Below are 23607 nucleotides of genomic sequence, written 5' to 3'. Positions count from 1 at the left end.
GAATTGTATTTCCTCTTAATATTTAGATAAGAATAATGGCTCAGTGGTTAAGAGCACTAACTGCTCTCCCAGAGGACCCAAGTTCAATTCCCAGCACCCACATGGCAGCTCACAGCTGTCTGTAACTCTGGTTCAAGAGGATCTGACATCCTCACACCAACATATATGAAGGCAAAAACACCTATGCACATAAAAATCTTAAGGAGCCGGGCGGTGGCAGTGCACGCCTTTAATCCCAGCATTTGGGAGTCAGAGACAGGCGAATCTCAGTGAGTTCGAGGCCAGCCTGGTCTACAAAGCGAGTTCCAGGACAGCCGGAACTGTTATACAGAGAAAGCCTTTCTTGAAAAACAAAATAAAACAAACAAACAACAACAACAAAATTCTTAAAAAGAAAGAAATTCACTACCACTCAGGAGGTGATCAGCTTTTGGAAAGTTGGAAATTGATTTGAAATACTGTTGTACTGCCTTTTGATAAATAGTTTTGAGTACTTATTTTTGTTTAGATGTTTTTCTAGGTTGTATGACATTCATGTGTGAACAAAGGCCATAGTTACTATCTTATGAAACATTTGCCTGATTAAAAGGAGACTGATAGAAAACACATGAACCCAGGAGGATTTAGTTGTAGAAAACCCTAAGGAAAATAGAGTTTGGTGATGGAGTAGTTAGTAGTGGTGGGTTATTTTATGTAAATTACACAGAAAGATCTCTCTGATATGGTAGTCATAACTGATATATGAAATGACTTTTAGCTAAATTCCCTGTGGGGCTTGTAGTCCTACTAAATGTTGTCCATGGGTAATAGGACATAAGAAGATTCAGTGGATGGATAGTAAGAAATGAGTAGGCTTACTAGAGAAACCTAAGCATTCCTAGATGTGTCCATGCCAAGGTGTGAGCTACTATTTAGAGCAATATTCTCAAAGTAATGGGTCCATGCCTGCATGTTTTCCCTTTATAAACCACAATCTGTGTAAAGCCGGGACTGGCGTTGTATCAATACATCTCAGTATAGCAAATACAGAATCTAGCTGTCTTCTTGTTAGTCATACATCTAAGATATTTCTGAAAATGTAAAGCAGTGATACTCTTCATTAGTGTTTTTTTTTTTTTTTAAATTTTGGAAAATAGCTTTATTCTTCAATGAGTTTTTATATTTATGTTTATATATAATAGTGTTCTTTCTCTCTCTCTCTCTCTCTCTCTTTTCTTTTTCTTTTTCTTTTTCTTTTTCTTTTCCCAGACGGGGTTTCTCTGTGTAGTATTTGGAGCCTGTCCTGGAACTCACTCTGTAGTCCAGGCTGGCCTCGAACTCAAAGAGATCCGCCTGCCTCTGCCTCCTGAGTGCTGGGATTAAAGGTGTGTGCCGCTGCCACCCTGCTGTCACAGTGTTATTTCTAAGTGAACCAATAAATGCACATTTAGGAATATATTCAGGCTTAATTAATTAAAATAGCAAGAGCTACTTTAAATTCTCAAGAGGTAATATTTTAGTGGAAACATATCATGAGTTCAAAATTTTCAATATTCACTGGACTCGACTTCTTTTAAAGTGTAATTAATTTTTTTAATGCACCCTTAAGAGTAGCGTATTTTTTTCTCTTTAGATAAGTGCAATGGACACATCTCCAAGGAATATTTCTCCAGGACTTCACAATGGAGAAAAAGGTTGGTCTTCAGTGTGGTGACCTCTTGCTCTTGCATTTAAAGAGATTTTACTCTGTAAGTTGCTTTTAACTGCTGATGTGAGCATTATTTTCGAATACACGTGTCCATAGTCATTTTCCTCCTTCTTATAGAACATTTATAATTCTTAGTGGTCTGAGTGTCATACAGTGTGTTATATACATAAATTAGGTTGTAGAAATGTATGCAATGTAGTGAGGGCTGCCAGTAGAAGAAAAAGAATGAAATCTGACATTGATTTCTCTTATGCTTATGTTGCTCAGCCTCCTTATTCTAGTACAAGGATTCTCTTAGCATGATTAACCTATATATTATGTCCTTAAGTTGTTTTCTAAATTTTTCTTTCTTCAGTGACGTAGTGTCATCTTGCACTGTAGGGAAATTTACATAGGCTGTCTGTTGAATAGAACTTACTGTTTTTTACCTTTTTCTATAATAATTATAACAGTGTTTTTTTCTCTCTCTCAGAATAAGCATGTAATTTTCCCCACAGCGTTTTAATTCCATTCTCTGTTAAGCAAGTAATATGTAAGTAGATAATGTAGCATAAAGGAAAGGATATTGTATCAGATAGAGGTCAGAATTCATTGATATAGTTTTGTCACCAAGATTTGATTGTGGTCAAATCATGTCTTTCTGGATTTTTATGTCAATTTTTATGACATGAATTACATGACCCAGATAATTTTTGAAAAGGTGAAATTCCATGTTTTAAGAAGTAGAAATATGATTTGGCATTTAAAAAGTATTATTAAGTTGAGTATTAGGTGAAATGGACTTCTTATTTTAAATAACTCATTGAAGATTCTGTGTTTCTTTAGAGGATCGCTTCTTGACAACCCTGTCCAGCCAGAGCTCCACAAGCTCTACCCATCTCCAGTTGCCCACTCCTCCTGAGGCCCTGGCCGAGCAGTCAATGGGAGGGCCCTCTGACCTCGATACAGCCAGTGGCTCTGAAGGTAAGGTTCGGGCCACTTTTTACCCTACTTCATTGAATCTAAGACTGAGATGCTTTCCTGCTTTTATGTGTTTCTGAAAGAGAAAAGGCTAATTCTTTGATATAAAGCTTTCCTATCCTTTAGAATTTTTTATTTTGTGTATGTTTAAAGTTCTTTTTTAAGGAGCTGGAGAGATGGCTCAGTGATTAAGAGTACCTGCTGCTCTTCCAGAGGACCCGGGTTCAGTTCCCAGCACCCACATGGCAGCTCACAACTGTTTGTAATTTCAGTTTCAGGGAATTTGACACCCTCTTCTGACACCTCCTTGGACACCCGTCAAACATATGGTGCACATATACACATGCAGGCAAAACACTCATGCACATAAAAATAACACATTATCTTAAAGTATCTTTTTAAATACAGCCTGTCATCATGCCCTTCCTTCCATTAGCTGCACTTCTTGACACGCATCCCTTTGTGTCACCTGGTGTTTGTAAATGTCCTAGGAAAACAGTACTACTCATGGTTACCTGCCTTTGGGGGGCCTCTTCCTTGAGGTGTATAAATACTGCTTTGAAAGGTGAAGGATATTTTTGCCATTTTTTTTCAGCAGATATTTACATTATAACAAAACCCATGCCTTGCATCTCTCTTTTCTTGTTTTTTGTTAAGCAGTATTTGCTTAATTTTAAACTTTGGCTCACCTTTACCATTGCTGCTAAGCTCAGGTGTCGTAGCCAGAGTGGGTATTCCCGAGTTGGAGTAACAGCACTGTGACAGCTCAGGCATGGTCAGACAGTAAGTAGTTCCCTTATGGGTCCTGTGGCAGTAAGAGACCCCTGATACAGACAGGATGATCTCAGTTTCAAATGTAAGGAACCAAACATGTCCCTTGGAGTCATGCTGAGTACATTTCACTGTTGCCATTTCATTTTCTAAGAGCCACTTTCTTAAGCCAGAAAATGAAAACCATAGTTTATATCTGTGATGCTCAGTATGTCTGTCTATATTCTCAAGAGAAAAAGAAATAAAACAGACACTTCTACTTTTTATTCGTCCAGAATGTTAATGTATAAGTAGAATATTTTTCATCCTAGATGTATTTGATGGGCATTTGCTGGGATCCACAGACAGCCAGGTGAAGGAAAAGTCAACCATGAAAGCCATCTTTGCTAATTTGCTTCCAGGAAACAGCTATAATCCCATTCCATTTCCTTTGTAAGTATTTCAAAACCAACTGGCTCTCTCTACTTATTCCCTATGTATTTAGGTCAGTTTATCTGCAAATGTGTTTCTTAATTCTAAATTTCACATCATCCTAGTAAAAGAGATGGCTTTTGGCATGTAATTTTCATAATGTTTTATCATTATACAGTAGACAGTGGAAGAAGAAATGTTAACTAATGTTGCTTAGTGTGTAAAGGCACTAGTTATAAAAATGGACACACAGCATATATACATTTATGTAAAGATATACTGTTACATCTATTGATCTTTATTGATCTTTTTAAGAATTTATTTTAAATTTTCGCTTATGTGTGTATGTGTGCAGTATGTGAGGTGTGTGTGTGTGTGTGTGTGTGTGTGTGTGTGTGTGTGTGTGCGCATGTATATGCAAGTAAATACCTGTGTGTGTATACAGGATCTTTCATTGAAGCCAGCGCTAGCTGATGGCCAGCCACCTCTAGTGATCCTCTTGTCTCTGTCTCCCTTAGCAGTAGAGGTCACAAGCATGTGTGGTCATATCTGGCTTTTTAACAGGATACTGATAAGAAGCAAAATGAGCATGTATGTTTTCTTTCTTTCTTTTCAATGTTGTACTTACTCAGACTGGAAAGGAATGCATGATGGCTGTAAAAGCTTGTTTTTCTACTGGTTGATCTGTATGGCCATCAAATGCCACTTTGATATGCTGGTACAAGTTCATTCAAAATAGGAGCATTTACTTGGCTTTTATTCAGTAGTAGCTGAATTCTTATTTGGTGCCTGTTCCCTTGCCCCCAGGTGGAGAGCATTGCTCTTAGGAGCTCATGGTCTTGGAGAAGAGACAAGTAGAGAGGCTCAGACAGTGTAGGATTCATCACATGATCGTCTTGTATAAAAGGCTAATTTTCTCGTCACCTTGAGGCCTGAATGTCTGTTTCTTCAGTGCCATTTGGAACAATGGCCTATGCCTCTTACAGCCTTTGAGTTCTTCCCCTCTTTCTCAGTCGGGAAGTCCGTTCTTTTCTGAAGACAGTTTTACTGGATGCCCCTTCTGTGCCCTAGTACTAACCAAATGAGGCCTCTGTGTGTCAGGATTCTTGGCTTCATGTAGGCTGCTGTAATGCATTGCCATATCTTGGTGTGCTTAGAAATAATACAAATGTATTTCTTACAGTTCTGGAGGCTAGGGGATCGAACTTGTGTTACAGGGTAGATTCTGATGAGGGTTTCTTGTCCAGGCCTCCCTCTCATGGTGGAGAGAGCTCACTTGTCCCTCTTGGCAAGGATACTAACCATGTGTATGGTGTCTTCACTCCTGATCTAAAGGCACTTTCTCCTAATACCACTACACAGGGGCTAGAATTTCAACCTAGGATTTGGGGAACAGGAGCTAAACATTCCTCATAACAGTTCTCTTACTGCACTTACCACAGAGAGTGATTGTATGTATTTGCAGAATTGTTTCTTTACCCGCCCCCCACTACAAACGTGCATGCCTGCTTTGTTCTCACCAGTGTATTGTTAATCCTGCACACACACGGAAAACACTTAAAGGGAAGTTTTTCTCACTATTATTTTCTACTACGTTGGATAGTCGGTAAATGGCATCTAAGTAAAGTCAGTCACTCTACCTAATGGTTCCCAGTGGAGTTAGAGCAGAAGTTAGGGGAGCAGAATTTGGGATGAAGTAGAGTTAGTATAACACTTGGTTTCCATGTGGTAACAGTAGAGTGACTTTGTTACGTTGTTGCTGTGGAACTAAAAGCACTATTTCTACATAACTCTTAGGAGGCTTCTCTGAGGGGTAGAATAGAACACTGTATTTAGATTATGTATTGCATATTCTTTTTTAGACTAGTATGACCAAAATCTCAGCAGTAGGTAAAGCTTTGGAGTAACTATTCTAGAACCCTATTTGAAACCTATTTATTTTTTATTTTATGTGTATGGGTGTTTTGCCTGCATGTATGTCTGTGCATCATGTGTGTGCCTGGTGCCTGGAGAGGCCAGAGGAGGGCATTGGATTCCCTCTGGAAGACTGGAGGAACAGACAATTGCAAAGCTGCCATGCTGGTGCTAGGACTTAAGCCCTGGTCCTAGTGCTCTTAACTGCTGCGTCGTCTCTCCAGCCCCAAACCTAGTTCTGACAGCTTTCCAGTTGGTTTATATACTTTGTTGTTATGTACTTTCTGTTGTTTAGTTGATTCAGTTTCTCAGCATTTCCATGCATTTTGGCTTTCTGAATTATGTTTATATTGCTCAATCTATAGTTACCTTAAAATTGTCCTGAGATTTGGTTGTACTGTGTTAATTGATTTTATATTTGACTTGTAATTATATTCTACCCTATTGAGCAGTGATCCAGATAAACACTATTTAATGTATGAACATGAACGGGTGCCCATTGCTGTCTGTGAGAAAGAACCCAGCTCCATCATTGCTTTTGCACTCAGGTATTATAAGCTTTTCCTGTAGTTACAGCTCTGTGTTTTTAAGTCTTGTCTATTAATTACCCTATCTAGGGGCTCTTTCTAATAGAATAAAGAAAAATGATTAAATACAAACAAAAATATATGTTCTTTAGTCATGGGGTTTTTTTGTATTTGAAAATCTTTAATCAAATAATGGGATATGGCATGGCTTCTAAGCAAGTACTTAGTAACTAATGTGACTTGGCATGGTATTTATTAACCCCTGAATATTCTGACCACACTGTCTAATTTATACCCCTGGTAACTCTTACTGTGGTTTAGTTGTTAACATAACAGTGAAACATACCCATTTTCCAATATCTGAATATTATTTCCATCCTACTCCACACACATACTGGCTGAAATCTCTCTGCCTAGAGAATACTATTCCCGCTCCTTGTTCCAAAGACATGTTTGAATGTGTAACTTAAAGAGTTACTGTTTATCTTAAAGAAGCATTGCACCTTTAAAATACTTATATCTAATATCTAAAAACCTCAGAATTCCATTCATAAAATTTTATTGGCAGTGAGTGCATTTAATTTAAATAGCATCTGAGGTGCTTAACGAAAATTTTCCTTTTAAAGTATAAAAATAAAAAAATTCTTTTTGTATATTGATTACAAAGTGTCCCATTTATTGAAAAATATTTGGTTATAAACAAAATGTGGTATACAGATATTGGATATATCAGAGTAAACTATAGTTGTATGTGCTTCTACCTTCATGGAATTTAGAGTTTACTTTCAATAATGAGCATTTTTTTCACTTTATATGAGTCTATATAATGATTTTTTTCTTTGTGCTTTAGCATTATGAAGATAATACTTGCTTCTTACCTTATTGATTAATCACAGGCTATCACTAGATATCAAAGGCACAAAAATATAACCATTCTTCATCATATTAGGAAGCAAGTATTCTGAGTTCATTTTTTAATCTTTTAGAACGGTAATGCATACCAGGTTACTAATCCAAGAATCAGGTTTTTAAACTTTTGGAATGTTGTTTAAAAAAAAGTGTAGCTCCTTTAGATAGAAAGTCACTTCACATTTTGTTACTCTCTGTTGTACTAAGTCTGAGTGTTTCTTCTTTTAACTTCTGTTCGTTTGATCCAGATAGTTGTAGCTAGGCTTTTTTGGGGGAGGTTGTGTGGGGATTGCTGATGGCCATTGAACCCAGGGCCTTTAGAGCAAGAGCTCCCCCGCTGTGCTACATCCTAGCCCTTAACAATGCTTTGGGTCATTGTTAAGATTAGTGGATGGAGTTGATGAGTTGGTGAGTTAATTCTTTGTGAAGACATTAATCTTCTTCATAAGGCTTGATCACTTTTGTTATTCCTAGTGTATTTGTTTAGTTATGGACACTTACCATGATTATGCTTTTCTAATGCAAAACTTATTTGAAAACTTAGGATTTATTGTTAAAGAAGAGCTTAATGTTTAACATTTTTCAACCTATTTCTGCCCCAAGTTGTAAAGAATACCGAAATGCCTTAGAGGAATTGTCCAAAGCAACTCTGTGGAACAGTGCTGAAGAAGGGCTTCCAACAAATAGGTGACTAATGATCGAGTACAATCTTTTTAAATGGAGCTGTGTCATCCTTTTCTATATCCTTGGACTTTGGTTCTATGACAGCAGATATTAGCACAGACTCTTCTAGGATTTACATAATTCATTTCAGCTAACCTTGGAGCAACAGAATTCAAGTCTTGTAAAGACCTTACATAGCCCTTAGGATGTAGTTTCTGACATTTGCTGTGATGTGTCACTGTGTGTTACAGATTAAAACTTGCATTTGTTTTAATGATAGAAAGAAGCAGCTGTTTTATTTAAAAACAAAACAAAACCTGTAACCTGTAAAGTTAGTTGTGCTACTGCTTGGCTTTAAAATTTTAAGTGTTTGTAAAGTTTCCATAGTACTAAAGAACCTAATATTTAGAAAATAAATACTCAAATCAATCCACTTAGCATGTTCTGTGTTTTAGACGGAGATTGGCATAGGCTTATCCTTACTGAAATAAATTCTCCTGTTTTACTGACTTAATCAAATTTAGTTTGAATTATCTTTGTGACTAAAGTAAGAAAAATGAAATGGATGTTTTTCTGTAATTGATTTATAGTCCTAACAGTGTTTGGGAAAATTTTACAAAAGTCTATTGTTTTGCACATTTTTATATACTTTTCTAGTTCTAGTATTTTATTTTTTTTAAACCTAGTAGATATTTCAAGAGTTTTTGTAACTTGTGTTTATTAAAATTATAAATCAGACTTCTGGTATTGTGGGTGGTGTTAGATAAGAAATATATTAATTTAGGAATTAGGATACTTGCTTTTTTCTAGCTGAATATCTTCAAAAATTTTTCTTCTTTGTTTTCATGGTAGTGCTTTAGATAACAGACCGAAGAGTAGCAGCCCAATTAGATTACCTGAAATCAGTGGAGGACAGACGAACCGTATAGTAGACGGAGAGCCTCAGCCAAGTAAGACTTAAGTTTTTATTATAGTTGTTATTATTATTATTATTATTATTATTATTATTATTATTATTATTATTGTGTGTGTGTTAGCATGAGTGTGGGGACCAGAGGACAGTTTGTGAGTCAGTCTGATCCTTCCACTATGAGTCTCAGCAATCCTACTCAGGTTCTCGGGCCATTACCACTGAGCCATCTCACCAGCCGCCAATGCAGACATTTCTAGAATTGTTCTATATATGATTTGTGGAAGAAAATAAAATTGATAAGAAATGCCATCTAGTAAGAATTGGTCTTTGAGAAATAAACATTTTTAAGAATACCCTCTTTTATAGATGTTTTGCTTCTTCTTTGAGTCTTACTTGAAATGCAGATTCAATTTACTGAATTTAAAAGTTGTAGAAGCCCTTTGTGCAGAAGGATCTGTCTTTCTTAAGCTTTCAGCTTAAAATATGCAACCTATGAAATAATAGCAACATTTTTAAATTTTATGTTACTATTGGCATACTGACAGCTTTTTTGGTATTGTCTCCTTTAAACTTAACCATACTCCCATAAGAATTATCTGGTGCATCCATATTTTTAGGAAGGAAGCTGTGGTTTAAACTAATTCACTTGCTCAGGGCTAGATGGAAGTAGAGCTGGGACTTGGCTGTGGCTCATGTTCAGTGTCTGCTGATGCTTTGGGTTGGTAGAACTGGAAAACTCAACTGACGGTGAAGGCTTAACAAATGACTGACATTCCTGGAAGCAGATAGCTGCTGATGTTGATCTGCTCAATGTTATTTTGGCAATAGAGGAAATTTTTTATTTTTTTCATTTTCTTTTTTTTTTTTTTCTGGAGCTGAGGACCGAACCCAGAGCTTTACGCTTGCTAGGCAAGCACTCTACCACTGAGCTAAATCTCCAACTCTCGTTTTTTTTAAGGACACAGTATTCTAAATTTGTGTTGAGGCAGAGAGAAGAGTGATGTAGGGCGTATCTGTTCTCTTTATTACAAGTGTGTCTGTGCCCTTCAGTCTTACTCCTCAGGACCCAGTCTTAGTTCCAGCCACCTCTAACTCTACAGAAGACTGAAGAAGTAAGAGCAGCAGTGTCCTGGTGTGTTTATACAAGTCATCGTCCATTTTTGGCTCTCTATACATGGCTATCCTCACAAAAATTGCTGTTCTGTTAGCAAAGACACGCACCAGTGGATATTAAGAACTTTTATGTAGCACGAATCCTAATTGGTCTTATTATAAAAACCCGGAGCCAGATATTGGGGTAAATGCTGAAAGATCAGAGGAAACAAGCCACAGCCACTTCTCACTTCGCCAACTCCTCAGCTGAAAGAGGAAGATCCTGTCCCCATAGATCCTCAGAATGAAAGCCCCTGAGTCCTGTCTCCACCAGCCTTATATTCCTTTCTCTGCTCAGCCATATCATGTCCTGTCTCAACCTCCCTAGTGCTGGGACTAAAGGCATGTGACTCCCAATACTGGGTTAAAGGTGTGAGCCATTACTGGCAGGCTCTGTTTCTCTTTTAGACTGGATTAATCCAGTGTGTAATTCAGTATAATCCAGGGTGGCCTTGAAGTCACAGAGATTCATCTGCCTCTGCCTCCTGAGTGCTAGGATTAAAGGTATATGCCACCACTGCCTAACCTCTATGGCTAACTCTGTGGCTGGCTCTGCCCTCTGATCTCCAGACAAACTTTATTTGTTAGAGCATATACAATATATCACCACACTTTTATGATTCATACTCTATGGATTTTGTAAGTGATAGATTATTAGAATTATACATATTAATATGATGAATGAAACTCAAAGCTATAAACAAAAAAGCAAGAGTATACTTTTTAAAAAATTTATGTATGTTAGTTTTCTTAAGATTTTATTTTGCCGGGCGGTGGTGGCGCACGCCTTTAATCCCAGCACTCGGGAGGCAGAGGCAGGTGGATCTCTGTGAGTTCGAGGCCAGCCTGGGCTACCAAGTGAGTTCCAGGAAAGGCGCAAAACTGCACAGAGAAACCCTGTCTCGAAAAACCAAAAAAAAAAAAAAAAAAGATTTTATTTTTCGGGGCTGGAGGAATGGCTTTGTGGTTGAGAGCACTGATTGTTCTTCCAGAGAATGCTCTTCCAGTGGACCTGGGTTCAGTTCTCAGCCCCCACATGGCAGCTTAAAACTGTCTGTTATTCCCCTTCGAGGGAACCTGATAAAACACCAATGCAGATAAAATAAAATAAAAAAAATATTTTATTTCTGTCTTTTTTTTTTTCTTGCACATGTCTGTGTATCTGTATGCAGTGTGTGTCTCCTTGGAGGACAGAAGAGGTTGTCAGATCTCTGGAGCTGGAGTTAGTTATAGGCAGCTTATAGCTGCCCGACATGGGTGCTGAGGATCAAACACAGTCCTACTAGAAGAGCCATGTGTGCTTTTAAGTGCTGAGTCATCTCTCCGCACCTGCTTTCTTTTAAATTGTGTGTGTGTGTGTGTGTGTATAGCAGTGTGTGCATTTGAGTAGAGGTGGCCACTGAGTCAGAAGAAGGGGTCAGACCTGTAGCTGTGTTACAGGCAGTTAGAGCTGTCTGATGTGGACGTCGGGGACAGACCCGAGGTCCTCCGCTAGAGAGTAGGAGGCTCTTAGCTGCTTTGCTGTCTTTCAAGTCCCCTGTGGTATATGGTATTTTTTTTTTTCTCTGAGAGATGCTGTGAACAAAACGGTAAAAATCAGAGTACAGGGACTGGGCAGCTGGCCCAGGGTTGAGTGCAGGCTGATCTTCCAGAGAATCTGGGTTTGATTTCCAGCACCTACATAATGGTTAATGACCTTCTGTTGCTCCATTTCCAGGGGATTCTGGCTTCTGCAGGCATTCATGCACTTGGTTGGAGAAATGCCCATATGCATAAAACACGAATAAATAAATCTTAAAACAATATAGAACACAAAAGATACAAAAGTGTTACCTTTAACTCTGAATTCTTTTAGCTTATGAAATTGTTTTAAGTTTTTTAACTCTACTGCAATATTTTAAGAATGCTGTGGTAATTCATTCTACTGCTTAAAATATGACTGCTTTGAAAAGTTTTGCACATCTTTCTGGAGAATTTCTCACATTTGACCTTCAGCTAGCTGGAAGTTTGTCTTGTTTCTGATGAGGGTGCTCATTGACTTACAAACAGCAGCAGCATGTGAAATTAAAATCTGTACATGAGAGATCTGCATAACGCAGACCATTAGCTTCATACAATGATTACTGCCAACCAAAGGTTGGAAACTTGTTTTCCAGCTTTAGTGATCTGCACCTAAATTAATATGTTACCTTTTATTTTTAAGCTAAAAAGGCTTCAGGAATGTTGTCCTTCTTCAGAGGAACGTCAGGGAAGAGCCCTGATCTCTCTTCTCAGAAGAGGGAGACCTTACGTGGGGCCGACAGTGCTTACTACCAGGTCGGACAGACCGGGAAAGAGGGGACGGAGGGCCAAGGCCTGGAACCTCAAGGTATGTTAAGTGGACCACATGTGCTTATTTTAAGCTTTAATTTACTTTCTTCAGTTTTTTATGTTTTTTAATAGGTTTAAGTAAACAATTCTTTGCTGAAGCCAGGGCATTCTTTCTATTTTAACTCTTTAGTGTAATAGACCAGAAACAGCATGATACTTAAAGAGTCCATCTGGCTTCAGATGTCTGCAATGTTTTTTCTTATGTATTAGAACCAGAAAGCCTTAGTGTCCATACCAATAAAGAAGCAAAAGCAGTCTTTTAAGGGCTCAATGGAAATACACATGTAAACATAATTCATAATATGTACTCAGCTTTTCATTACCCTATTACCCCCTCCAGATGTTTGCTTTCTTTCCAAGTTCCTGTTAGATTGTGGCTATTTGTGTGCACCTTCATTTTGATAGTTAAAAACTCTATTACCTAATTATGTTTGAATATGGCAAATTTGATGGACTCAGCTACCTGCTTAAAAGTAACATTTTATTGGAACAGGGGCACATGCATCCGCTTCCTGTTGTCTCATTGCTTCACATTTAATTGAGAGTTGAATAGTTGTGACTTAGTGAAATATTGACTGTTTGGATCTTTAGAGAAACTGTCTGGTGACTTGTAAGTTCCTTAATACAGGGATTCTTCTCTGGTTTGAAAAGTCCTACTCCTAATCAAGAAACTGCTAGTAGTTGATTCCTGCTGGGGAAGGAAAGTCAGTTCTTGCCAATGGAGTGTCACTGGGTTTATCAGCCACACTGCAGGGCAGGCCGCATGCCCAGGAGCAATTGACCAGCACAAAGCAGATTACAGATTTTGTTGTGTTTTGTTTTTGTATATGTGCATGTTCTGTTTTAGTACTTTTTGTCTTACTAGATTTTTGTTTTGACTTTCAGTTTTTGGTTTTTGTCCTTTTTTTTTTCTTTTTGAAAAAGAGGGGAAGAACATGAGGGCATGAAGTTGGGTGGGAAGGGAAGAGTGGAGAATCTTGGGGGAATTGGGAGGGGGAAGACTATGATCAACATATATTGTATATAAACAAAGAAAAACAATCAGAACTGCAGATCGGCTCGGTGGTATACAGCTATAATCCCAGCACCCAGGAGGCTAAGGCAAGAGAATTGTGAGTTCATGGCCAGTTTCGGTCATCCTACTTCAAAACTACGCAAAACAAAACAAAAAAATAGCAACTAATAAAATTTTTTTGCTGTTTAATCGTCTATAAAAAAATCTGTTTAATATTCTGTATGTTACTGCTGGACTGTAGATGTCTATAATGTGTTCCTTGGAAGACTATGAAGGGATATGATGCCTAACAAATGGTTTTGAAATGTGAAACTCAGGGGATGGTTGGTTCTTCTAGATATTAGGATATGTTCCTCATCTATAGTGAACCCAATGGAGCTGGCCAGAAAGATGAGTCAAATGCCAAAAGAAAAAAAAAACAAACAAAATTCTACTAGGACTTTAATATATTGAAGGAGCATTTTTTATAGATGCACCTAGAGAAAATGTGTCATAAGCATGGATAGAAAAGCCATGGGAAATCTCTTCTTACTGTATTGCTGTCACAGAAGTCACTTACGTGTAAGAAAAGTGATCTGACCTGAAATACTGAAATCCCAGAAAAGAGCATGCATTTTTTGTAGTCATTTACACGATTTGTCTGTCTAATGCATGCTTTATAGTGATTTGATTAGGATATTCGTATTATTAATTTGCTAACTTTAGTTGCTGTATTGGGAAAAAGGACAAAATGAACTAACTAATGCTTTGCTTTGACTAATGATATTAAACCTTTTAGATGAGGTAGATGGAGGAGATACTCAGAAGAAACAACTCACAAATCCTCATGTGGAACTTCGTAAGTATGCAATAACATTTTCTCTAAGTTACATAAGATGTGTAACTTCATTTTAGATAAAAGTGCTGTTTTTTTTTTTTTAAATGAGCGTTAGGTATTGGCATGAGTTTTATTTAACCTATAATTCAATTTATAAAATCTGTACTATTTATTTTCTAATTTAGTTAAATTATAATGTATTTATAAATTATTCTTTAATTTTTAAAATTTAAATATTTCCTTACTGTGTAATTGAGAGGCACAGAGCTTGACAAACATTAAGGTGTTTATTTGGGGCTGGGGATGACATGCTCACCCAGCATGGTTTTGGCCCTGACTTCAGTCCTCAGTGCCAGATGGCCATATGCTCATAACAGATGATAGTTAAAATTGCTTTAGAAGTTCAGTGAAGAAAACACAGTAGCCAGTGTAAAAGTAGAGCAGTCTTATATTTGAGTTATTCGAAGATAAGTAAGAGTGGTCAGATGGTGTTCCCTGATACTGTGAAGCTCACCGTAGCACAATTGTGATTGACCACATTTTTACTTGATTATGAAAGATTCCATCATGGAGAAACCTAAATCGTTGCATTTGGTACTTGGAGAGGGAAGAGATTTTGCGTTTATATACCATTTTCCCCCTCTCTCCACCCTTTCCAACTTCTCGTTGTAGAATTTTCAGATGCAAATGCCAAGTTTTACTGTCGCCTATACTACGCGGGAGAGTTCCATAAGATGCGTGAAGTGGTTCTGGGCAGCAGTGAAGAAGATTTCATCCGCTCGCTCTCTCACTCGTCACCCTGGCAGGCCCGGGGAGGCAAGTCAGGAGCTGCTTTCTACGCCACAGAAGGTAATTCTTTTTACTCACTGGTGCAGAACGCTTGCTGTTCTTTCCCTTGAGAAGTTCATGGAGCACTTGACGTGGGCACTATGTTTAGCTGTTGGCAAACAAAGTGCTCTAGTTTCTTTCTGCTCCTGAGAAGAGTAATAAAATCTTACTAATTTATTTTTCCATTTATTTATTTATTTATTTGGTTTTTCAAGACAGGGTTTCTCTGTGTAGCTTTGGAGCTATCCTGGAACTCATTTTGTAGACCAGGCTGGCCTTGATTTCACAGAGAGCCATCTGCCTCTGCCTCCCGAGTGCTGGGATTAAAGGTGTGGACCACCACGCCTGGCTTTTTATTTCTTTTTTTTTCCCTTTTATTATTTGACAAATTTTTTAAATTCATTTTACATCCCAATCACAGATTGTCCTCTTATCCCTCCTCCTGCTCTCCCCCCATCCCCTCCTCCAGAAGAATAAGGGCTCCCATGGGGAGTCAGCAAAGCCTGGTACATTCAGTTGAGGCAGGACCAAGCCCCTCCCCTCTGCATCAAGAATGAGCAAGGCGTCTCACCATAGGGAATGGGCTCCCGAAAGCCAGTTCATGCATCAGGGATAGATCCTGATCAGGGATAGATCCTGATCCCACTGCCAGGGGCCCCTCAAACAGACCAAGCCTCACAACTGTCTCCCATATGCAGAGGGCCTAGTCTGGTCCCATGTAGGTTCCTTGGCTGTTGGTCTGAAGTTCGTGAGTTCATATGAGCTTTGTTCAAAAAAATAAAATAAAAGCTTTAAAGACTATATAGGCTTAGACATGGGTCAAATGCTTACTGAACTCTTTCTAGTTCTGCGTTTTCCAAATGTATATAGAAATTATATTAGTTACTTTTATATCTCCGGGATCAAAATACCTGACAGAAACAGCTTAATAGATTTATTTCGGCTCATGTTTCAGCTTCTGAGTGGTTGGCAGTTGGGAGCATGTGGTGGCCTGTAGCCATTCACATCATCACAGACAGGAAGCGGAAAGTGAGGCTGGCGTGGAGTGAAACTCGTCCTTCTCTCTTACCTGCTAGGACCCACTTCCTGAATGTGTCACACCTCCCATAGTAGTGTCACCACCAGACTGAACAAGCGTGAAAACACGGGCCTGACGGGGGAGTATTTCAGATTCAAACCACAGCAGAACAACTGCTGGAAACTCAATTGGGTGCTGCAGAGCTGAGGATAGAAAAGTAACAGGAGAAATGTTTGTTCGGAATAACAAAGTGCTTTCATACACAGGCTTACCTAATAGCATAATACCCACTGAACATGAAATCATTTCAGAAAGTGTACATTTGTGGCTTGATAAAAACTTGAATAACTTGCAAGAGTTAGTGAAGTAGCAGTGGAGTTAATAACAATTTCTTTCAGAGCTCTGAAAAGTAAATGAATGAACTTATGCTGTGAATTTAAATTTGAGAAATAGGTGTTCTTGTCCAGATAATTCTCAGGTCTCCTAACATTTTAATTACTTGAGAATTGCTTTCTGATCAGAATTTTCATGGTGGTTAAAAAAAAAATGCCTTGAAACAGAAAATAAACAGTTGATTTGGGTTCTCTGGAATGATTTGACTTTCTTTTTATAGCAGACAATATGTATTGTGATGAATAAATGTGGAATTTCTTCCTTGTAGATGATAGATTCATTTTGAAGCAAATGCCTCGTCTGGAAGTCCAGTCTTTCCTTGACTTTGCACCACACTACTTCAATTATATCACAAATGCTGTTCAACAGAAGGTAGAGATCCTAAGTCTTGGTTTGTAGTCACAGGTCATTGGGCTTTTTATATCCTCAGCTGGTGTATACATACCTACATACATATATAAGTTAGTGTAAAATAGAGACTATTAGGTGTCCATTTAATAACATATTTTTGTTGAGACAAAAATAACAATTGGGTTGAAGTGAGGAAGTGCTTCCCTTAGCTAGCAAGGAAACCAGGGGCTCATGTTTGCCCACTTGTCATTGAGCAGTGATTGTGAATTTTATGAAGGAATTGCAGAGGGTTTTTTTGGTTGTTGTTGTCAAGTAATAATTGATTGCAGATTATTAGGGGGAACTAATGTCCATACGATGCTGAAGCTTTTGAATTTTAGCAGCTGTGATGGGCTGTGTATGCTGTTGTACAATTTAAGGATCTACGTTTGTTACTGGCATGTGTTATATTCAACTGCAGCTCTGACATTGAAGAATTTCAAGTACCTATTCCTGGTATAGCAGTAGAAAGTCATCCTTGGCGATAGACAAATTAGATATTCTATGACTTAGAAGTAATCTTATTTTGGTAATAGTTTATTTTGATCTCTTTTTGATTAGAGGCCCACTGCTTTGGCCAAAATTCTTGGAGTTTACAGAATTGGTTATAAGAACTCTCAAAACAACACTGAGAAGAAGTTAGATCTCCTTGTCATGGAAAATCTTTTCTATGGGAGAAAAATGGCGCAGGTGAGGACACTGGACTGTGTGAAGCTTTCCACTCTGACAACCCTTTGTACTTTGGTTCTTGAATATAGAAAATCTGAGTAACATGTTAGTCAATAGTGCACATTGAACTTATTTTTTGAAGAAAGAAAAATTGGTGTGCAACTTATCCTAAAATTTAATATATCTGATATTTTAGAATCAGGTAGCTGGTGGACTAAGAAAGCAAATGTTCTCTCACCTCTTAACTTTAAAATCAAATTAGCTGAGTCCTAGAGAGGTTGAGCACCTGTCAGTCGCTTGGCTGCTTTTAGACTTCCTGTTGGTCTAGATGTTGTGAGAATGGTATTGCTACGTGCTGCGGCTAACCAGGCACTAGACTTCCTTCCTAGTGCTTTCTGAAGTGCGGCTCCTTGACCTGTTTCTAGTGTGAAGACACAAACCTCGTCCTTACATGTAATTCAGTGTAATAGTTTCTCACTGAGAATGTCTTTGTATGAGAACAGAGGCTGAGCTGCACTGTATGCTTAATGCCTTTACATTCTGGCACTAGCTATAACATCTTCATGAGTCAGGACTAGTGACTGGCTAGCACTGGTCTGTGGAACACAGTCTAGGATGGACCGGTTCCATTCATCGAGTTCTTTGACATTCCTACCCTCCAGATAGTCTGAAATTTATGCTCTCACTTGTACATTGCCTTAAATGATTGTATAAAGTTTTAATGTTTCACAAGTTTTCTAAGACGGCTTGTGTCTTCTTTCATACTGTTGGACGATCTGAAACTTGTTAATATATTTTAAAATTGGTTAAATTGACATATTTCTGAACTGTCTTAATTGCGTACTAGTGTATTGTTTTATCTGATATAATTGTATCATCATAAATTTAATGTATCATATACCATGTACTTTTTGTATTATATAATTACATCACTGTATATTTATGATTTAAGTTAGAAAAGTTAAATTTTGAAATAAAATTTAGAAGTGTATATTATGATAGTAACTACAAGGAATCTTTTTGCCTTTTAGTTGCACTAATTAACCATTTTTTTGCACATAAATAATAAAGAATTTTTGTCTTGCTAGGTTTTTGATTTAAAAGGTTCACTTAGGAATCGAAATGTAAAAACTGACACTGGAAAAGAGAGTTGTGATGTAGTTCTGCTGGATGAAAACCTCCTAAAGATGGTTCGTGACAACCCTCTGTATATTCGTTCCCATTCCAAATCTGTGCTGAGAACCTCCATCCATAGTGACGCCCATTTCCTTTCGAGCCACCTCATTATAGACTATTCTTTGCTGGTTGGTCGAGATGACACTAGCAATGAGCTGGTAGTTGGAATCATAGGTAAGTCAATAATTGTACCCCGTTTATAGCTCACGATTAAGACTAGAGTAAAATTTCAGAGAGTCTGTTGAACTGGTTTAGTAGTATAATTACTGAATACTTTTGGAAGCTTTTATTTATGATTTCAAAGTTAACAAACAAGTTTTCATTCTAGTCTATTCTATTCAGTTTCTTCATTTCTAAAAATATATAAATTAAGAGGTAATAAGAATCTCTTTCAAAGGAGGCACTGTGTCATGGCTGTAAGAATTAACCGGAGCCATGTCCTTTGAACAGCACTTGGAAAGGAGTCAGAGAGACAGTAGCAGGCATTGCTGCTGTTCCGGCTTTTCTGCTCACGTTGCCCTCTTCCCACCCCTAGATTATATTCGAACATTTACTTGGGACAAAAAGCTCGAGATGGTTGTGAAGTCAACAGGAATTTTAGGAGGACAAGGTGAGACAAATGTTGCTTTGTTTGCTTTTTAAACTGTTCTCATATATCCTTGGATATTTAAGACATTAAAGCATGGCAGCCAGGTATCATGGGCGTAGAAATAGAAATATTCCAGTTTTTAGGAGTCTAAGGTAGGAACATCATGAGTTCAAGGCTAGCTTTGGGTACACAAGACCCCCACTCTCTATACACAGAACAAAACAAAAAACAATGTGGTTGTCTCTAATTTTTGAAAATGACTTTAATATGAAGAAGTATGTAAGTAGAGAAATAGGTTTATGCCAGAGTTTTTCCAAGTAAGTTTTTAAAAAGCCAGTGATTCTGAATAAAAGATTGTCTTTAATTAACATTTGCTATCTTCTAGATTCTCTAGTTCATTCCCAAGTTTAGATATCTCTTACCTCAAGAGAAGAATTCATGTCTCAAAAAGACTCCACCCATGGCAGATATCATAACATATGCCCTGCCTCTACCCTCAGAGTGCTTCGGCATATAGCAGTTTGTGGCTGGTTAAGTCAGTTGTCCAATTGATTTTCTTTTATATGCATACACATTTAAACAGCTTTATTTCTCCTTTTTGTCTTTCATTGTCTCAGGTAAAATGCCAACTGTGGTCTCTCCAGAGTTATATAGGACTAGATTTTGTGAAGCAATGGACAAGTATTTCCTGATGGTGCCAGACCACTGGACAGGGTTGGATCTGAATTGCTGAAATCATGCATATGATTTGAAATAGACCATGAAGGAAAGCATATCTGAGGAAGAGACCCAAACTATATGTTGATATACCACTGAACACAAAAGCCTTTCAGTTCTGTGACTATCTATAACTGCAGGGTAAAAGCTCCATGGATTGTGCTTTGCTTCTGTTACTTGAAATTGGCTGCCTGTAAGCCAGGAAATTGTACAAGCTAAATACAGCTTCTTTCCAAGGGACTGTGGTTAGAGATGAGTATATAGGATAAGAAATTGAGTTGTCATATTTACTAACTCAGTTGCTTGAAGAGTAAAGCTCTGTCTGCTAGACTATGACTGTTTGATAGACTGTGACTGGTAGACTGTGACTATCTGGTAGACTGACTATCTGGTAGACTGTGGCTGTCTGGTAGACTGTGGCTGTCTGGTAGACTGTGGCTGTCTGGTAGATTGTGGCTGTCTGGTAGACTGACTGTCTAATGGATTGTGACTATCTAATAGATGGTGACTGTCAGGTAGACTGTGACTAGTAGACTGTCTGGAAAATTGTGACTAATAGATTGTGACTATCTGATAGATTGTGGCTGTCTGGTAGACTGTGACTGGTAGACTGTGACTGTCTGGTAGATTGTGGCTGTCTGATAGATTGTGGCTGTCTGGTAGACTGTGACTGTCTGGTAGACTGTGACTGTCTGGTAGACTGTGACTGTCTGGTAGATTGTGGCTGTCTGGTAAACTGTGACTGTCTGGTAGACTGTGACTGGTAGACTGTGACTGTCTGGTAGATTGTGGCTGTCTGGTAGATTGTGGCTGTCTGGTAGACTGTGACTGTCTGGTAGACTGTGACTGTCTGGTAGATTGTGGCTGTCTGGTAGACTGTGACTGTCTAATGGATTGTGACTATCTAATAGATTGTGGCTGTCTGGTAGATTGTGGCTGTCTGGTAGACTGTGACTGTCTGGTAGACTGTGACTGTCTGGTAGACTGTGGCTGTCTGGTAGACTGTGGCTGTCTGGTAGACTGTGGCTGTCTGGTAGACTGTGGCTGTCTGGTAGACTGTGACTGTCTGGTAGACTGTGACTGTCTGGTAGACTGTGACTGTCTGGTAGACTGTGGCTGTCTGGTAGACTGTGGCTGTCTGGTAGACTGTGGCTGTCTGGTAGACTGTGGCTGTCTGGTAGACTGTGGCTGTCTGGTAGACTGTGACTGTCTAATGGATTGTGACTATCTAATAGATGGTGACTGTCAGGTAGACTGTGACTGCCTGACATCACATTTGACACTTTTTCCCTGAGAAGGCACTTACAGACTTGCTTAGTTCATTTTATGTTTCCTGTGTAGTAACTTTATGTTTGTTCGTATAATTTCTGAAACATTTAGGAAAATTCTGATTTATTCTGTTAATTGCCAGTTAAACAGATTAGTGCTTGCTTTATTAGGAATTTGACTCAAACTGGGAATCCTGTCATACTCTGTATTCTCCAGCTTACCTTACAGTTTTTAACTGTGTTTGAGACTTTACCATTCTCTCTTCTGCGGGTGATTGGAGCCTACAACCATTAGCTTTCAAGCCTTCCTTAGAACATTTTAAGGAGCTTGTTTAAAACTTCTGTGTAATGTGCCAAACAGCACTTAACTTACATGTATGGCCTCCTCACTTCCTGTGGGACTAGAGTGATGCCTTTCCCTGCTGTGTGTGGGTTGTTTCTGTTTTCCTTGTTGGTTTCAGAACAGTGCTCATAGCTGAGTTCCAGGGCAGTAACCCCTGACGGTAACATGGTATGGCCATTCTCTCTTGCCCCTGACTTGAAAAGCAATTTTGCTTTTTAAAGTATTGTTGCCTCTGGTATTTTAGTAACTAAACTTTCTGAAACAAGAGTTATTGCTTTGAAAGCTCAACTTGTCCTTTTAAAATTAATGTCAAGCTGGTGTTAGTGAAGGGGAAACGCACAAGTGAACTGTTTACAAGGTCCAAGTGTGACTCCTGGCTGCTTGCATTTAGCCACTACCGTGTATATGTTTGTATATATAATATTTCCAATGCTTTGAATTGAATGGCTCTTGTCCTCTTAAACTCCCTTTCATGGCCTAAAGAATATTAATGTTGAAAAACTGTGAATAAGGAAGAAATCTCATGCTCAGAATATGAATTCCAAAGTAACTGATAGTAACATGAGAGAATTATGTCAACATGTTGCTTTCTTTATGAATCCTATTTATAAATATGAAGCTTTTTGATGACATAAAATTTTGTTTAAAAAACAGAAGACTTAATTTTCCTATCTGCCTGAGGGGAGAAAGGAGAGCTCAGCCATGGTGAGCCCTTTTGTAGTCTACTGAGTACTTTCTCTTCTCAAGCTTTCCTACGGAGTGTCTGGGCAGTGGATTTCTAGCTTTGGCCTCTGTCTAAATAATAGGGTCATTCATACCGGCATCGGTGTGGGCGACAGCTTTGTGGCTGGGGTTTCCTGGCACATTAGCCACTAGCAGTGGGCTTCTTGGAAATGCCAGGGAGAGTTACCAGCCTGCAGAAAGTTAGCCGAGTTTCCGGTGTGAAAACCGTTGCCAGTGAGCCTGAGGAAGCCTGACCAGGACATTCATGCTCTCAATGTGACTTCTGCAGTATTCAAAACATCTAGTGCAATGCCTTTTTTTTTTTTTTTGGATTGTTTTTTGTAATGGGTTCAGTGTATTATAGAAAAAAAATGAAAATTACAAGCACGAGCAGTTTTGTTAATGCTGCTTTGTCAGTTTTGTAAAAAAATGTACATAATGTCTTTCAACAGGTTTTAAACTAGAAGAAATAACATTGTAAATCACAGTAGCCTCCTGATTTAATATGAAAAACTCAATATTAAAAGTACTTAATGTATTGAAATGTATATATTTCTCTAACTTTGTTCCAGCTGTTTTATATGATTGACATGTTATTTAAAGATAACTACCCTAGCCTTTTAGAGACTTGTACTGTAAATAAAGAGGACCTACAATAAACTGGAATTTACTTACTCTACTGTGTTTTGGATCTGTCCGAAGAAGCTAACAAAGTGAGAGGAAATCCTCGCCTGCCTATGTTACTACTTTTCTTCTTTCTCTTTATTCTGTTCCCCTTCTATTTCCAATGGGAGAATTTCAGTTTTGCACTTCGATCACTAATGCGCATGGCCGTATGTGCCTTCCCATTCTTCCTTTTTCAGTTTTCTTGATAGAGCACTCAATGAAGGGAATCCCTTTTCTATACAGGATCTGACATTGTGTGGGTAGGTGGGGCTCTGTCATTCATTACCTTCTCCCATGAACTTGAAGGCAAATACTGTACTGGCTGGAGCTGAACCCATCAGTGCTGCTCACAGTTGGGGTCCCAGATTTCTCCTTCCATTTCTTCTCTCTGCCTGCCAGCCCCTCCTATCCTTTCTCCTGCCTCGCTATTGGCCATTCAGCACTTTATTAGACCATCAGGTGCTTTAGACAGGCACAGTAACACAGCTTTACAGAGTTCAACAAATGCAACATAAACAAAAGTAACACACCTTAAAATAATATTCCCCAACAAATAGGACCTCACAGGCCTTGGCAGCGTGGCAGTTGCAAGTTAGGCTAACCTCTCATGTACTTCAGAATTGTGTCCTAGAAATGCTGACCGCTCACTGTAATGAGGAGGGGCTTGTGCAGTTCCTGAATACCATGCTGCTTCCGTGTAAACCACATAGGGCACATG

The 23607-nt window shown here is 38.5% G+C and overlaps 1 protein-coding gene across 4 annotated transcripts in view; it reads left to right on the top strand.

Moving 5' to 3' along the window:
* Window positions 1–22898, top strand: part of Pikfyve (phosphoinositide kinase, FYVE-type zinc finger containing) — a 94345-nt gene extending 71447 nt beyond the window's left edge. For 2 of the 4 annotated variants that reach the window (XM_028886711.2, XM_028886713.2), the window contains exons 29-42: window positions 1613–1673; window positions 2513–2650; window positions 3730–3850; window positions 6196–6291; window positions 7783–7866; window positions 8695–8792; window positions 12111–12275; window positions 14071–14130; window positions 14782–14958; window positions 16617–16720; window positions 17300–17428; window positions 18496–18757; window positions 19119–19193; window positions 19790–20051. In XM_028886711.2, coding sequence (XP_028742544.1) covers window positions 1613–1673; window positions 2513–2650; window positions 3730–3850; window positions 6196–6291; window positions 7783–7866; window positions 8695–8792; window positions 12111–12275; window positions 14071–14130; window positions 14782–14958; window positions 16617–16720; window positions 17300–17428; window positions 18496–18757; window positions 19119–19193; window positions 19790–19905 — 1686 coding nt within the window. In that variant the 3' untranslated portion in view covers window positions 19906–20051. Of the gene's footprint in view, window positions 1–1612; window positions 1674–2512; window positions 2651–3729; window positions 3851–6195; window positions 6292–7782; window positions 7867–8694; window positions 8793–12110; window positions 12276–14070; window positions 14131–14781; window positions 14959–16616; window positions 16721–17299; window positions 17429–18495; window positions 18758–19118; window positions 19194–19789 lie in introns of all 4 variants that reach the window. The other 2 variants (XR_005092661.1, XM_028886712.2) reach the window with 2 other exon arrangements.
* The last annotated feature ends 709 nt before the right edge of the window (window positions 22899–23607 follow it).

The sequence above is a fragment of the Peromyscus leucopus genome, chromosome 13, assembly GCF_004664715.2.
Source record: "Peromyscus leucopus breed LL Stock chromosome 13, UCI_PerLeu_2.1, whole genome shotgun sequence".
In the NCBI taxonomy this organism is placed as follows: Eukaryota; Metazoa; Chordata; class Mammalia; order Rodentia; family Cricetidae; genus Peromyscus; species Peromyscus leucopus.
This window is presented reverse-complemented; position numbering and strand designations above follow the sequence as displayed.